The sequence below is a fragment of the Dermacentor andersoni genome, chromosome 1, assembly GCF_023375885.2.
Source record: "Dermacentor andersoni chromosome 1, qqDerAnde1_hic_scaffold, whole genome shotgun sequence".
NCBI lineage: Eukaryota > Metazoa > Arthropoda > Arachnida > Ixodida > Ixodidae > Dermacentor > Dermacentor andersoni.
In genome coordinates, this window is record NC_092814.1 from 126,811,552 (window position 1) to 126,829,124 (window position 17,573).

Here is a 17,573-nt window from a genome sequence, read left to right on the forward strand (position 1 = left end):
GTTGAGCAACACAGGAACAAAGAAAGTCCAGCGGAAAGTCGGAGAGGCTGAAGTAATCTCATGGGTGGCGTCAATGGAAAAGAAACCTGCCATGAGTAACTGTTTAAAAGGAAAAAAAAAACGAAATCAGGAAAGAAACAATTTATGATCACTCAAAGGGAAGTTCAGTACTTTTCGAAGCAAGATCGGGATACCTTAGAACGCGCACTTATAGAGCGATATATAAGAAGGAAGAAGAAGCATGGACTTGCTGCGGTAAAGCTAGCGAAACGATGGAGCATCTTTTATTAGAATGTGACCCAGCGGTCGATTTAGGCATCTCTGACTTCCTTGAACCTCTTGGCTTCAGCGAGAGCAGGGAGAAAGTAAACATGTACGCAGTAGAGGTTAGTAAGGCGGCGATTGGAAGACTGGTGGAAGAAAAGTAGGGAAGCGACAAACAACGGAGGCGTGCAAAAACAAAGTTCACAATTGGGGTTCAGAAAGTTCGGTTATGAGAATTCATCGTGGGATTTTTCTTTCCGTTTTTTTCCTTTTTTAAACATAGGCAGGGAATTAGGCAATATAATAACAATATCTTGGTGGCGCAACCGACTACCCCGTTCCAAAGGGGACGCTCATAGCATCAATTCATTGGCTTTACCATTCATCAGCCACCTGGGTAGAGTGAGCTAGAATACCTGGGCGACAAGCGTCTCTTGTCGAGATGCGCCGTTTCGTCTGGCCGGCTCACCAGTTTTGTTTCGGCCGACTCCCACAGTGCGTGGGATCTGCATGATCCTAAAGTGAATTGTCGGAGGAATACGTATCTGGCATCCGTGAAGTAAGCGAGCGGAGAAGGAAGCGCATGTGCACAGCCGTTGTTGTGCCATTGTCCCCAACCACAAGGAACAAGTTTCCGACGGTTTGTCGGCGCCGGCCGACGTACGTCGGTCGGCTTTCATGCATTGTTAGTCACTTCGGGCGTCGGCGCTGTGATCTGGCTTGAACAGACGTCGAGCGAGCGTCGCATTATCCTTAACCACGCCGGCCGACGCCACCTGGCCCCAGCCGACACCGACAATCCGTCGGAAACTCGTTCCTTGTGGTTGATGCCGTCTTGGTCATGTTGCCGTCGTAGTCGTTCGGTCATTTCCATTGTCATCATTCTATCGTCGTCACACCATCGCAGTCACACTGTCAAGACGTCTCCCAAAACATGTCATCGATAATTTGTGCTACGATATCATGAAACATCGTTATCGATGTCAACAGTATACTTCGAGGTCATTTCTGTAAGATGTTCCTTTGACTTCTATGCTCTGCTTAAAATGTACACCTACTTTGACAATTATCGTCGATGGTTCCTGCGTATATTTTTTTCTTCCGAGGTTTTTTTTTTTTCAGCCCTTCACTTCTGCATATAGAGTGGACTATAGCAGCAAGAATTATACTTTTGGCAAGTTCTTTTCCTACGGACAATATCAGCAAGTTTGAGAGCCTGCCATCTCTCATGGTGGAGCGCAGATATATTTTGACAGGCTTTCACTTAGAGAAGAAAAGGAAACTTCACTGGTTTTTCGTAGTTGTATAGCTTTTTCTCCCGCTAGGTGGGTGTAGGTGCTTCCTAACTGGCCAGCAGCAGCGGCGTAGCCAGAAATATTTTTTCGGTTGTGGTGCACCCATGTGACCGGGGACGGGGAGGGGTAGGGGAGGGATGCTTGGAAGGCCGCATACTGACACAGTTTCCTAGCCAACTAAAGACGCCTTCTTCACCAAGACCGAAAAATACGAGGGAGTGCCAATAAGTATTAACCTTACCCAGTAAAAAGTTGAGCTATAGGAAGCTGGAAATGCCACACTATTCTACATATTCCTCCAGGAAGTGAATGCCCTTGTGACATCTGTCCTGCACTTCTTAAATACCTGCAAATAAAGGTATTCCGTCTGCTGGCGTAACTACTCATTTGTAGCATTAGTCGCCTCCAGAAAACTCCCAAAACATTGCCTCTTTATATGTTTTTGTTTAGATTGTGGAAAAAAAATGATAGTCACAGGGAGCCAGGTTACGCGAATAGAATGGATGGGACATCACTTAGAAGCCTAAGGAGGCCAGTTTTACCATTGTTTCACCTGCATTGTATGACGAGGCATTGTCAAGCAACAGAATAACACCTTTGGAGAACTTTCCTCGACGTTTTTTTTTTCATTGTTGTTTCCCCTCAACCTCGTCAGTAAAGTACAGTAATATTGTGCATTATTGGTTGAATCCTCTTGGAAGTAATCCTTCAGCAGGATTCCCGGCTTCATAAAAACAAATCTGTTTTCTTTTGCTTCTGCACCAATCTTTGCACGTGGAACTCCTTTGGTATCGGGGAACCACTGTGCCTGTATTCCTTAGACAGTTATTTTGTCTCGGGATCACAACACTAGATTCATGTCTCATCACCCTTAGTCAGTTTGTCCAAGAAACCTGACTCATTTTTTGTTATATGTTCCAAAACAGCTACTGGAGTCTGCACACGTTTCCTTTTTTGTTTTGTTAAACGTTTTGGGATCCGCTTTGCTTCCAAGTCATCGTGGATAAGTCATCGTGCCAAGTCATCGTGGATAATGGCAACCACGCTTTCTCGTGATATTCCCAGGCACGTAGCAAAACTTTTGGCTGATATTCGGCGGTCGTCCATGATCACGTCATGGACGCCTTTCAGATTTCCAGGTACAGATACAGGAACAGGCGTTCTCCTAAGCTCATCAATTTCAACACCAAAATAGCAAGTTTTGAAATTAACAACCCAACGTTTAACGGCCGCATAGGAAGGGCTACTATCGCGCAAAGTTTGTGTCATTTCTTCCTTAATCTGCTTCACACGTTCCCCCTGGAGAAACCGGAACTTGATTATGGTTCTGTATTCTTCCATAATGAACTTTTCTGGAGATGCATCGATCTTCATTTTAGACTTGAAAAAGAAAGATAAGCTGAAAACATTGGTAGCTTATCTTTGCACCATTGAATATAAACAATTTGGTCAACGCACGTTGCAATTTACAGCTACCTAGCTTTCTTTCAGACTTGGAAAAAACTTTTGTGTAGCAAGTATTGAGCAACAGAAAGCTGGATCAGAAATTTTTCAGGATGGTATACAATTTTCTTATTTACACTTGTGCTATGATTACGCTAGTTGAGAATTAGATTAATTATAATAACTAATTATGTAATTAGGCCACACACAAAAGATAGACTGCCTTGCTCCAAGCGACGACAAGCAACATACCTTAGTTCTGTCCAGATACGTGGCACTTGCTTATTTTTGAATTTTGCCACAACTAAAGTGAGACACATGGTATATGCCAAGGCTATATTTGCGCTGAATGTTTGTGTCAGCAAACGGGCATATATAAACCCTGCTGCCCGCCGATAAAGTATTGCCAGTAAGGGCACCTTTGTCCTGCAAAATAAAAAAAGATTAATTACTACCTAAAACTTGAACATATAATGTTGGCTCATACGTACTTTTAAAGCATACCGATCTTTTAAGGGAATAGCTGATTATTTTCAATGGATTCTTTTTTTTATTTGATTTTCTTTGATTAGCTATTCGGTATGCCCAATTGTTTGTGTGCCCATTATCGGCCAGTTCTCCAGAATGGGTACGTGTCACGGTGACATAAGAGACACAGAGTCTTTAAATGTAGATAGATATGTGTGGTAGTTCTCTCTGCATACACCCGTCATCCAGGGTTGCCCGATTTGGCTACTTTCTGCCAAATTGACTAATTCCTGAGGCTGTTTGCGGGGAGAAATTTGCGTTGGCTACTTGGCTACTTGGCTACTTCTTGGGCTACTTTTGAAATAGCTTGGCTATTGTGTAAATTGGAAAAAAATATGTGTAGCGAATATTATGCAACAACTTTAGTAAATATTTAGGCCACAGATCGAATCCCGGCCACGGCGGACGCATTTCGGTGGAGGCGAAATGCGAAAACACCCGTGTACTTAGATTTAGGTGCACGTTAAGGAACCCCATGTGGTCCAAATTATTCCGGAGTCCTTCACTACGGCGTGCCTCATAATCAGATTGTGGTCTTCGCACGTAAAATCCCATAATTTAAGGCCACCGTACGACCCCGGCACTTCAAGTCTTTTCAAGCTGGTCCATCATCGTCGTCAATCGAACGCGGGCGCTTTCATTTCATGCTATGGATTTCGCAATAGCGACGTCACAGCGTGCGCCATCTTCGCCTTCGCGTTGCGCGTCAGGCCTACTACACATTAATGCGTCGCAGATCGCATAAGCAAACTGGTAGCACATCAAACGCTTCATGGGGAAGCACGCTCGCTTTGGGCGGTTATTCCGCAAGCAGTGGTTAGAAACAGAATGTGTGATGATCTAGTCTCGATTCTAAGGATAAAGTTCGGATTGCCACTGAGGAACTTGACCAGCCCCCGCAGCTTTGATATCCCTCCAGAAATGATTGCCAAAATGAACATTTGCACCTGAACTGCAGCTGTGATTCCAATTGAGTGATAATTTTCCAGTGTGTGGTTCATATTCTAGTTATATAACATGTCAATCAAAGCGCTGTTAGCTTTAGTCGTTTATACACGTTCCATAATGTTTTTAGTGTGTTCCTATATTTACTAAAAGCAGCTTTGAGCGTCGGCTGTGATCTCTTTACACGAACACTATAAAGACAAATGCAATGTTCCTTTTTTTCAAAATGTGGCTACTTTTTGGCTACATTTGTCTCCAGCCAAAGTAGCTGACTACTTTTGTTGGCTAGTTTTCACATTTTGGACCTGGCAACCCTGCCGTCATCACCATTGTTCCCTCGATAGAGAAAGAGAAATCAAAAAGAAGGCTTGGATGGTAACCAGTCAAGAGTCCGGTTGCATACTCTACGCTCGGGGAACGAAGAAGGGGAATAGAAAGAAGGGAGAGAGAGAGAGAGAGGAAGGGAGGGCGGGACGTGTACGGACATCACTACATGGTCAAAGACGCTCGCACAAGCCAGCCTTTCTCAGAAAGCAAAAAGTGCCTTCACTGCCTTCTGAGCCGATGATCGGTCGGGGCGGTGTTGAAATATTGTCTGTTCACTCAGAGGACGATCATAATTACACTTTCCTGAATGAGTTGGACATAGATTGTCTTTGTGCTTCTAGATTTGTACATATATTTTATTTTTACTTCTGGGCTGCCGAAAATATTGCTACTTTCATGTTGACCCGCAAGCACGCACGTCCGGTTTGCAATCCTGCTCTGGGGAAAGGGGATATAGTGACTAAGAGAGAGATGGAGAACGCAGTTTCGCGCACATTTGAAAGTGCACGAAAGTGCATCGACTCTACAAACGCTCGCAGAGGCCTGTCGACTGGAGATATTGCAATAACACGTTTGTGGCTTTCTGTGCCGTACTTAGGTTAAACTTCGAACTCAGGGCAATGAAAGGGCGTGTTGGTATGACGAATCAGCGTGAAAACGAAGCAGATGCGAAGAGCACCTTATCTTGCTTTCTCCAAAACGATGTACAACGAACCTCTAAGTATAGAAGTTCGATTAGGTTTTTCAGGGCAGAACAGTTCAATATAGCTTAGCAGTTCTGCGTTAGAAATACCGGCCACGTGCGATATACCTTTCGTAGCAAACAAGACAGAGCAACTGAAGCCCAGTCATTGATTTCTCGACGCTACTCTCCGGCTGGTTCAGCGCGCGGTTGGCTCGTTGCTAGGAGACTGAAGTCGAACGCTTCCCGTCAACTGTGGCAGCGTCGGGCGCGATGGCCAGCTCGGAGAGGCAGCCCCTTGCAGGGGCCAGCGGCACAGCCAGCACGAAAAGCGATGGTGCCAGGTCAACGGCAGGAAGGGACAGTGAGCAGGAGGTCAATTCAGTTCGCTCTCGGGTCAAGAAAGGTGAGCGCTCCAACTTTGCGGTGTTGGAAAAGACAAGAGCGACACGAAGTGGCGAAAGGCGACGGCCCACACGCGCCGGCATGCGGTTCCTTGCCCTCGACCGTTTCTAAATCAGCGTCAGTCTGCCCAAACTGCCGTCAACTAGGCCAGCTCTCTGGCTTTAGAGACGCAACGGCTGCCGGGCGAAAGTAGCGCTGCAGACTTCTAGCAAACGCCCTCTTCCGACGCCATGGACCGCTTTGCTGCCAATCGTTCTCCCGATGGGGCTCTGTAAAATATGTACTTTATGCAATTGACCCCAAATTAAATTTTTGCCGAACCGCTGAAAAAGAAAGTATACGTTAGAAGTGGGTACAAAGACATTCAACGCCCTTACACCACCCGTTATCTGTGCTCGGGGATCGACAAAAGACAACCAAGGAGCGTGACCCAAGTGTCCAGCTTTTGTGAGAACGTCAGATGCTCGACCCCTGCTTTGAATGTGCCCTGGATCGCGGGCGATCAGACTTAAGCATTTAAGAAAGGCTGGACTGAAGCCAGACCTACCCGAAAATTGCAGCCGTTGGATGATAGACGATAGGTTTGCAGATACACTACTACAGTTTCTGCACGATGCAGACTTGGGAGCTTTTATTTTACTTTCTTTTATTGTACATGTGCCTTGCGGCAAGTCCTCCTAAATAAAAAATTATTTTATCAAGTGCATTCATTAAGTATTGCTTAGCATATAAGATGGAATTATACCTACAGTCCAGTATTTCTCAAGATGTGCTATCTGGGTCTATAAGTGGCGTCGAGAGAGCCTCGTCTATCTGGTGAAGAAGTCTGGTGAGGTATTTATGACGGCCTATTAAAAGTGATTTTGCATTCCCCACATTGGTTCACACCAAATTGGGAAAAGATCTATATTAAACCGAATTTTTGACTTTGTCTTTTAACGTGTGCACCTTTAATTATATCTCGCACGCAACAGCATCTTTCTTACTGATTGTTGGCTGTTAGTAAACATAGAAAACACTTAAAACGTAATTTATCTCATCATCTCGGTTTTACCTCGTCATTTTGTTGTCTGCGGCTTTCGCGCGTTCCGTGCTATCTTTGTTCACTGACTGCCGTCGAGCAAACTCAGGCAAGCGAGAAACTTGGGGAATCCTGCATAGAACCCCAGGGTGGGGATATTCTGTAAGTGTCCCCTATAGTGGACATGTCCATTTCGTCTGGTGCTGAAGTGCTGTATGAGTGGGGGCGCACGTCTCCTTCTGACGCGTACCCCAGCCCAGTCAATCAGAACTTGAGCAGCAGACGAAATGGGCATGTCCACTAGGGGGACACTTACAGAATACCTCCCCACCCACCCAGGCCAGCAGCTGCATTGGAGCTCCGCAAAATTCCCATTCACACGGCTCTCCTTGAAAGAAGCTACGTACTTTTCCAAAGTGGCTCAAAAAAAAAAAAGAACAAAAAACACCTATTATGACACGAAATGTACTACGAAATGATGTCTAGAGATTTCTTTGATGATTAATGTCTATAGGCAATGCAACGTGTCTATACGCTAGGCCACTCGTAAGGATCATCATCATCAGCCTGGTTACGCCCACTGCAGGGCAAAGGCCTCTCCCATATTTCTCCAACTACCCCGGTCATGTACTAATTGTGGCCATGTTGTCCCTGCAAACTTCTTAATCTCATCCGCCCACCTAACTTTCTGCCGCCCCCTGCTACGCTTCCCTTCCCTTGGAATCCAGTCCGTAACCCTTAATGACCATCGGTTATCTTCCCTCCTCATTACATGTCCTGCCCATTCCCATTTCTTTTTCTTGATTTCAACTAAGATGTCATTAACTCGCGTTTGTTCCCTCACCCAATCTGCTCTTTTCTTATCCCTTAACGTTACACCTATCATTCTTCTTTCCTTAGCTCGTTGCGTCGTCCTCAATTTAAGTAGAATATTTAAGAATATACTTGCTCTAAGGTTTTCGTCAAGTTTGCTTAAAGGGCTACGCTAACCGATTATCCATGGACACGGTAAAGAATGAGAGCTCTATTCATCATTTGTTGTCGAGTCTAATAAATCTGACGAAAATAAAAATAAAAGACAGATGGAGTGTCTGCTGTCTTTGTCTTTTCGCGCTTTCAATTATAGTATGCATTACCAACTCGCCCACGGGGGAAGCTGCGCTATTCAAGTCAATTTACATACGGTGCGCAAGAAAAACCGCACTTGGACGTGATTATCTTTCTAGAAATGACACATGCAGGCATCAGTTGTTCAACTGCCACTCTTTTCCAAATAAAGCAAGAAAGTAAGAAGAAAAAAAGAAAACGAAATATATTTCCTAGAACGCGTGATGACATATGCTATCTAGGAAACTTATTCATTGTTAAGAGTTGCGTGCTCAAAATTAAATGATAAGCGGAGATATATCACAACTCATTATCATACCCGGCTAATTGAGAACGTAGCTCGCCCTTTGTTTTCACATGTGCAATGACTTTGCTATTAAAGAATGCACAATGCGAGCGAAATGTTTACCGTCTTTGCAGTTGAACCTGCACTAAATATGTGAAATGATACAATTGGCGCCAACGATCCGCTTAATAGGATCAAATAAGAAATACCTACTACGTGTGTCGCCTACTTCTCAACAGAAGTAAACGACTTGAACAAAAAGAAATATTAGAGGGTGATACATGTGCGTACGCGTTCTCCTCTCTCCCCCTTTATGTTTGTGAGGTGACCTACACGACGTATACATACTATACCATCTTCCAGAAATAATAAACGGGAGAATCAGACTGCGCCCGCATTGGAATTAGCAAACGCACCGCGTATACAAAAATAATTCCTTCGCAATAGGGCATTGTTTCTCGTCGCAGGCAAGTGACTTTCAATGTCATATTTATCGTTCCCAGCTCCCGAGCACCCGGCCATCGACCGCAAGAACTGGCTCATCCACATGCATTTCGTTCGACGGGAGTTCGACATCTGCAAAGCGCTCATCAAGGAGATGCTTGCCGAGACAAAGGGGTACTGCGAATACGCCCTCTACATACAAGGTGCGCTTATTCTCGCACTGTCGCCCACAACAGGACCGTCTTGATGCGCGTGACTGTGCATGTTATGATCCTCACGCATAACACGCGCAATATTCGCACATAATGCACACATAAAACACTATTGTAGCAATACCAGAGAGGTGCTCTGCCGGCAGACTTCTTTCTGCTAATTAAAACTAGCCTCTCTCGCTCCCTGCCAAACTCTACACGCCTCCTGATGAATACATTGTTGTAAATTTAGTTTATTCCACGTTGAGCAAAGATTTTCATCTTCATGAAATAATTGTTTCTGTTTCATCTGGAACTGTAGTTAAAACTAAGTGCACTTATACAAGGGTTTTCTTAATTTGGCGCAACTCAGAATGAGCGTAGGAAACAAGACGCAAAGCAGGACACACAAGAAAAAACAGGCGACAGGGGGGCGCTCGTTGCATCGGCGTCCTTTTCTTATGTGTCTTGTTTCATTTACTCATTCTGAGTTGCGATAGTTGAAGAAATATAATGGAATACCAACTCACCCAAACCGCCACCCTTATACGAGGCATAATAACTAGTAAAGTACAAGCTTTTCAGTGAACGGTCAAGAGTAGAATTCTGTAAATGATGACACATGCCACATGTGCATCAACTCATTATGGCAGTTTCGTAGTTTTTTTAAACCTCTCCCTCCTCCCGACTCCATAAAACAAATGAGAAAAAACATTAAACATGCCTGGCCGGTGAATGTTGCATGGACCAGAGACACGACATGACGCCTTTGGCTGTTTAAATCTTGTTGCTTTCCTGATATTTCTTGAAGTTCTGGATTTTACGGTACGCCCAGAATGAGCATAGATGTAGCGAACGAATCGTGAATCCTCAGTTCAGATAATTTACGCTGCGAAATCACGGCGGAGCGTGCTGAGGCAGTGATATTGCAAGGCGCTATCACGTTATTTTACGGCGAGTGAGTTTGCGGTATCCATCCCTCCCGTTACGCCGTCGCCGTGTCATCGTTATCGCATCGTTATCGAATGCCAGCTTTCCTGTGAAAAAGCAGTGACGCCGCGCTGTTTGCCGTGCAGCCCTGATACTGCGCCACGAAGGAAACATCAGCGAATCGCTAGAAGTGTTCCAGTCGTGTGCCCTTCTCAACGGGGACGCTTCGATTCTGAAACAAGTAGCCAGATCTCTGTAAGAATACATTTTCATTCCTTTTTCCTTATATCGCTTATGACGGGAAACGTTGGAGAAAGCAATGGGCCAATCTCTTTTAGCTGTTCGTTCTCAAATATTTTGCTTCATTCGCTATACTTAGCGTTCTGTGCACGATCAGTTGTTCAAAATTTATTTGTTGTCATTGTCGCCATAGTCATTGTTGTTGTTGTTTTTGTTTTTGTAAGAATAAAATTAAAATGCTACAACAGGCACAGTGCTGCTCGTGGATTTCTTTCAAAACTCGGCTGGAACATTCATAGGTACATTACGGATTATCTCCTGCAGCCTCCAGGGTTCACTGCTTGGTTCTATACTTCGTCTAGCCTCACAGGAAATAGTCCCGTAGTGTCAAGCCAGAGCTGCGGCACCTCGAACAGGGACGCCAACTATATATAAGCGTTTGAGGGTAGTCGGCTACCTTTCGCGCAATTTCAGTAGTCTATAGCTGCCGTCTGCCTAAGGACGCCACCGTTGTCATATAACAGGGACCTTATACTGTCACCATCTGCTCTCTTCTGTATGACAAAAACATTCTTGGGTCCCTGCGGCAATGATAGAGCTTGCTTTACTCAAACCAGTGCACACTTACGCTACTGGGCTTCACCCGGTCTATCACTTTGATGCTATGCTTTGATGAACTCTAGCAACGGTGGCGACTGTGCGTAGGTAGCCGAGGGTGGTACTGCTTTGACGAGGCCTAGAATCAGTTTGTAAGTTGAATAAATTATTTGTTACAAACGCAGTCCAGGAACTTTTCTGACAAGGGCTGTATATTGGGGCTGATTAAGCAGTATTAAAGCCACTTGGTAGTACCTCTCCGGTAAACGGCATGCAGATTTCAGAATGACGCGGCGTTGAGCTAGTTGGGGATTTTCAGAATTTAACACTCTGGGCACGAACGAGATACCACGGCGAAGACGGATAACATCGGAGCCTGTAACTACAAACTGGTTTTATTGCCCCTCGATCGGTAGCAAAATAGTTTTTTATAGACAATACATATTTTTTATAAAAACGTAATGAACGTAGTTAATGTGGCGTTTTTGCAGACGAGTTCTAAGGCGAAGCGGACATACTTTGCCGCTAAAGCGTGAGCTTCAGAAGACCACTCACCCCACGCTCTGAAGCCGAGTGTTTTACCGCTCTTACCCACTGGACTGAACCAGTGCATCCTAGATAGCAAGCCTGTACACTCTGCGTTATGACATTATGCTACTCGGACCGAAACTTCCATTGCCAAGCCCGGTGTGACGAAAACGGTGACGTCAGAATCATCCTGGCTTACTCGGGAGCATCCGCATTAAATTCTATGGCAGTTGGGAAAGGTATAAGGACGTCTTAACCTATCTAGGAGGCGTTGGCTAAGCGTCTGAACGTGCTCGCTTGACCGCGAGGAGTTAATAACTCGAAGGACCGCTCAGCGGCGTTCAATCGGACATAAATGCTTTCGCATTCACAACTCATAAGAAGTGCTTAGGTGTCCTCGGATTTTTCTTTCCCGGCGTAAAATTGCCGCTGAAAGAGAAGCATCATGACGATATGGCAGCAATCTAAGCTGCTGTGGCTAATGTGCTGAAGAGAATACGGGATTCAGTTTTTTCTGCTTGCTTTCATGAATATTGAAGTAATTGCGCGCAATTTTGCACTTCCCCGAATTCCCGCACACACCCACACACGCATACACTCAAGAACACCCTCCACATCTATGCTTGCATGTGCGTGCGTTTGTGGGTGTGTGCGTGAATGCGGGAGTGCGGGAGTGCAAAATTGCGTCTAATTACTTCAATGTGACGAGCTACCAACTATCCCAACAGCAAGTCCTACTATGCTTTGATGAACTCTAGCAACGGTGGCGACTGTGCGTAGGTAGCCGAGGGTGGTACTGCTTTGACGAGGCCTAGAATCAGTTTGTAAGTTGAATAAATTATTTCTTACGAACGCAGTCCAGGAACTTTTCTGACAAGGGCTGTATATTGGTGCTGATTAAGCAGTATTAAAGCCACTTGGTAGTACCTCTTCGTTGTTTTCCGGCTTCTTCTCTGTGATGTCTCTTCCGCACCCGACCTGTTCAATTCTGCATGCAAGTTGAATTTATTCCGCATAGATTGCTCTGTATTGCGTCAATATTTGTGAAATTTCGAGGAGGCATAATTTCAACCTAAGATTGCGACTTCTGGTGCTTCGGACGTCAACGGCACTTCATAAGAAGTTGAACAGTATGTGTACACGCCTGTCTTTGAGGAGCTGATGAGCAAGCGTTAAGTCCGTCCACCAAGTGAAGTTTTGACAGCCCATGGTATGATTGTACAACGAATATATCATTTCGCATTGTATTTCGCAAAGAAAAGTCTAGTATGCATTTGAACGAACTTGATTCTAACACCTTCATTCTTGTATTACGCTTGCAGATTTCTGCTGGGAAGACACAAAGCAGCAGCCGACATCTATGAGGAATGCCTTAAACTGAAAGGAAAATGCTGGGTGAATATTGTTGCCACTTTTGATGTGCTTGACGGGATTTGCCTCTACTCATTGTCTTCTGTGCGCGAATGAGATTTATTAAATTGACTGAAATAGTACTCGTACTCGATATATACGCCTAGAGGAAGTTCCCATCGACACAATAAACTTTTGCCTGTAAAGCTTCCCAAAAAAAAAACAAGCGACAGACAGACGGGTCATGATATTATTAGCCTAATGGTAAGCGTTGCAGTGGTTTTAAGCAAGGGTTTGATAATAAGGAATTCATAATTTTAATGCAATAGAAGTTTATACTTCTATATCACAGAACACAAATTTTCTGTGCCGCACAAAATTAATAATCGGTGAAGGTTCACCACACTTTGCGTGATCGTGACAATAGCCATCATGAAACAAAGAAACAAGGCCCGTATTCATAAAAAAAGCTCTTACGCTATAATTGTTCGTAAGAACAAATTACAGCCAATTGTCTCGATGGGCATATTATTAGCCAAGGCAATGGATCAAAGGCCAAGAGCTCTTATGAACGAAAAGCTTTGCGAATTTAACACCAGAACGAGATTAGCTTACGTACAAGATACGCCTGGACACGGCCGTATTCACAAAAATGTTCTTGCACGGAAGCTGTTCGTAAGAGCACCAACTGCTAGCCAATGAAGATGTGGGACATATCATTAGCGAAGGCAGTTAGCCAATAGCAGAGATCACTTACGAACGAAAGTCTGTGTATTCCGGTCCAGGGGCCGAATTCACAAAGCTTTTCGTTCTTAAGTGCTCTTTGTTATTTGCTGGCCGCCTTTGCTAATCATGTGTACAGCATCAGGAGTGGTTGTAATTTTGTCTTGCGAACAATTCTAGCTAAGATCTTTTTTTTGAATACGGGGTCTGGTTCGTACTAATGTAAACTTGAAAGTTATTATTAATATCGCTGAGGGAATAAACCAACACGACGCGATAATTAAGGTTAGTGACTCAGGCATGGTGAGCTCAGAACTAGACTCGTGTCTTGGATCGACTACTTCTGGTGATAGCACTTTCAGTGGACGTCGATTCGCTAAGCCAGCGGCAATGAGGCGCTGCGCCAGACCCCACATCACGTTAAACGGAAAGTTTACCCTCGAAAGGGATCGACCGGAAATGCGGCCCCCACAGAAACAACATTGTCTAAACTGAGGAATTAAATATCCAAAGCTTAAACAGGACCCGTATTTTCCTACAGCCTTAGTTTTAAAGCATCCTTCACGTGTATGCGTGCTGGAGCGACGTGACGCGTTGCTTATATATATATATATATATATATATATATATATATATATATATATATATAGCTGATGGCTACCATGCACTATTATATACAGGGTGCTTCAGCGAACACTTTCAAAAAATCTTAAAGGTTTCCTGTGGCAGATAACGCAATTCTAGTTCATGAGTTCGTCTCCTCAAAGAGGCTGACATTACTTGCACAAAAAATTGAAATGCGTAATCGATTAATTATCACGAATTAAGTTTTAACTAATTAGCTCGTGGCCCATATTGCAATTTACAAATAATAGCCATGGAGTTCGGAAGGCGGATCCACCTGGAACGAATTTTTAGGATGACACCAGCTTCGACATGATAATTCCCGAACTTTGCGGAGAAATGCATTGACGTTCTGCAGTTCCCTTTGTGCTTCAATGCATAAAACGACGTTTTGTTAAGAAAGTAACTGGAACACCAATGCGTATCTCCACAAAGTTCGGCAATTAATATCTCAAAACTGGTGTCATCCTGAGAATTCGTTCCAAGCGGATCCAACTCCACAACTAGAATTTGTAAATTGCAATCTGGGCCATAAGGAAAGTAGCTAAAAACATAATTAGTGATTTTTGGTTAGTCAGTGTATAATGCATTTCTATTTTTTGTGCAAGTAATGCCCGCCTCTTCGAGTAGACCAGCTCATGAACTGTAGTTGTGCTATCTGCCACAGGCAACCATAAAAAATGTAAAAGTGTTCGCTGAAACTCCCGGTATATCTAACTATATGAATCCGTGTCCGTAGGGTGTACGAGGGCTTACATTTCTCGAACAGTCAATATTGTTATATTTTAACATGTTTTCTTCGTCTCATGACCTTAGTCAACCACGTTATTGAAATTTGGATATCAGTAGAACTGGGTTTACAGAAAAAAAAAATTATTTCTACATCACACTGATGAAGGAAGTTGTTGGTAAAAGCTGCTCTTCGTAGAGGCAGCTACCTTTGCACAAAAGAGTCAGCAACGTCAACTACAGTAACATACAACATACAGCAAATCTATTAAAATACAGAGGATATCTTAGTCTCATAAACAGACAAAGCACAATAACACATATAAGGGCGGACAGTGAGCCAATGTAATTTAAAGAACCAACATATGCAATTTTCGCAACTCTATCAGTGTAAGGTATGGATCTATGTCAGCTTTCACATATATAATAAGTAGTGTAGGCATTATGTGGGACAATTTATCTTTGGAATAACTTGCTTTCGGGGTTATCACTTTCCACATTTCCTCGTATCGTTTATTAAGCGATGCAGTATTTTGCTCTAGAAAAAAAAGAGATCTAATTTACGTTTTCTTTTTCAATTAATTCAGGACATATTGCATTATCTCGGACTGTGCTATGCAAAGCTCAAGGACTACGAACAGGTAACTACGATTTCATATTTTCTCCATAAACGCAGCGTTATATTGAGTGCCGAGAAACTGCACCTTGAGGGTGTGCCAAAGTGAAGCTGCTTTCGCTGGTTTTGTTTCGTCCTTCTGAAACATCAAGGCGAGACAACGCTTCGCAGAAGCCATACAGCAGAGCCCTCGCGACGAGACCTTCATCGCCCTGGGGGAACTGCACATTGCCAACGACGACATGAAGTCCGCAGTCAACGTCTTCCGAAAGGCTGTCGAGTAAGCACACAGACTCGCACCATGAAGTGAACCAGTATGAGGTCTTCGGGTCCTTTCGTATGGCTATTAAATTTCACTTCTTACTGGCACTTACACCACGACAAGTGTGTTATCAGACGTGGCTCAATCCAGATTCTTGGGCGTTTTACAGCGAAGTTCTATACCTCTACACACCAATGCATTTGTTACACCAATATTACCAAGTTTATTTATTTATTTATTTATTTATTTATTTATTTATTTATTTATTTATTTATTTATTTATTTCACTGGCAAACCACTTTTTGGGCGGCTTTTGCGCAATGACGAAGGAAGGCTGTACAAACTTTGCGTTAGCAGTTAGCCGTCGAAACAAGACTTCGCCCTGTCAAACCTATTCATTTTCTTTGGGGAAGGAAGACAGACACATTCAGCGAGATTGCCAAAAAGCGACTGAGCCGAGAAGCAGAGAAGAGCGCAGCATGCTTCATTCCTCTGTGATTCTTCGTAGAGTCGCTTTTTGGTGACCTCGCCAGCGCAAAGGTAGAAAGCGCTGTTTGGGAATGGATAATTCATGGCAGTGTAAACAGCAGGGGAAGGACCTGTCTCAGTGTCTTAGACAATAGTGACAAAGCAGAGGCATTCGCTTTTGGACGATATGTGTGGCAGTAAAGCAACGCACGTCTTCTGAGGATCAGAGACGCGTATACTTCTTTAATATACCTGTATGTTTAATGGCGGGCAGGACGAGGGGTATATATTAATGTGAGCATGAATCTGCAGGGACGGTCTGCCATAGAAAAATAGCTCCTACTCTCTTTTGTCTCCGTTTTTCCGGCCGTGTCGTGCTCGTGCACACGCCACGAGGCGCGCATATTTATATTCATCGCCTTCTTATGCGGGCTGCTCGGTACGTCTAGTTCCTTGACCTGCCAGAGGAGGGCGCTACGAAACCATTCCAAATAATTTCGTCGTCTGGGTCCATTCTCTACTTATAAAATCAGGCCTTCGTTTTCTCTCATTTTTGGTAGGGAGTGAAAAGGAATGTGCTAGGGCCTATTTCTACAAAAAAAAAAAAAAGAGAGAGAACTCTAGGATACGAACTAGTACAAACAGTTTACTGGATGTGCCAGAGCAGAATAGCACAATATGGAAATGCTGCTTAACTGAACAAAACAAAACTACTTCATGAATGCCTGCAGCTATCTCCCAGACGTCCAATTATCGAGAGTATAGCTTGAAGCAGCACGAAGAAGACTCGGACAGGAACCGAAAACAAACAACAAAACAAGCACAACAGGACGAGATGACAGGACGATATCGTCCTGTTGAGTTTGTTTTAGGTTCCTATCCTCGTCTTATTCGCGCTGCTTTAAGTTACACTCAAGATGGATCATCATCATCATCAGCAGCAGCAGCAGCAGCAGCAGCACCCTATTTTTAAGTCCACTGCATTACGAAGGCCTCTTCCTGCGATCTCCAATTACCCCTGTCTTGCGCTAGGAGATTCCAACTTGCGCCTGCACATTTCCTAATTTCATCACCCCACCGAGTTTTCTGCCGTCCTCGACTGCGCTTCCCTTCCCTTGGTACCCATTCTGTAACTCTAATGGTCCACCGGTTATCCATCCTACGCGCTACATGCCCTGCCCACCTACATTTTTTTTTCTCTTAATGTCAATTAGAATATCGGCTATCCCCGTTTGCCCTCTGATCCACACCGCTCTCTTCCTGTCCCTTAACGTTACGCCTAACATTTTTCGTTCCATCGCTCTTTGCGCGGTCCTTGTTCTCGAGCTTCTTTGTCAACCTCCAAGTTTCTGCCCCCTATGTTAGCACCGGTAGAATGCAATGATTGCACACTTTTTTTTTCAACCACAATGGTAAGCTCTCAGTCAGGATTTGATAATACCTGCGGTTTGCACGCCAACCCGTCTTTATTTTTTTGTAAATTTTTTTCTCATGATAAAGGTCCCCTGTGAGTAATAGGCCTAAATAAACGTACTCCGGTACAGACTATAGAGGCTGACTGAATCCTT

General features: G+C 44.0%; 1 protein-coding gene across 4 annotated transcripts in view; it reads left to right on the forward strand.

The window, feature by feature from the left end:
- BBS4 (Bardet-Biedl syndrome 4) overlaps positions 1-17,573 on the forward strand; it is a 57,849-nt gene that overhangs the window by 23,141 nt on the left and 17,135 nt on the right. For 2 of the 4 annotated variants that reach the window (XM_055061994.2, XM_072287034.1), the window contains exons 2-6: positions 8,807-8,950; positions 10,015-10,123; positions 12,556-12,628; positions 15,247-15,300; positions 15,428-15,555. In XM_055061994.2, coding sequence (XP_054917969.2) covers positions 8,851-8,950; positions 10,015-10,123; positions 12,556-12,628; positions 15,247-15,300; positions 15,428-15,555 — 464 coding nt within the window. In that variant the 5' untranslated portion in view covers positions 8,807-8,850. Of the gene's footprint in view, positions 1-5,738; positions 5,891-8,806; positions 8,951-10,014; positions 10,124-12,555; positions 12,629-15,246; positions 15,301-15,427; positions 15,556-17,573 lie in introns of those variants that run through there. The other 2 variants (XM_050193864.3, XM_072287038.1) reach the window with 2 other exon arrangements.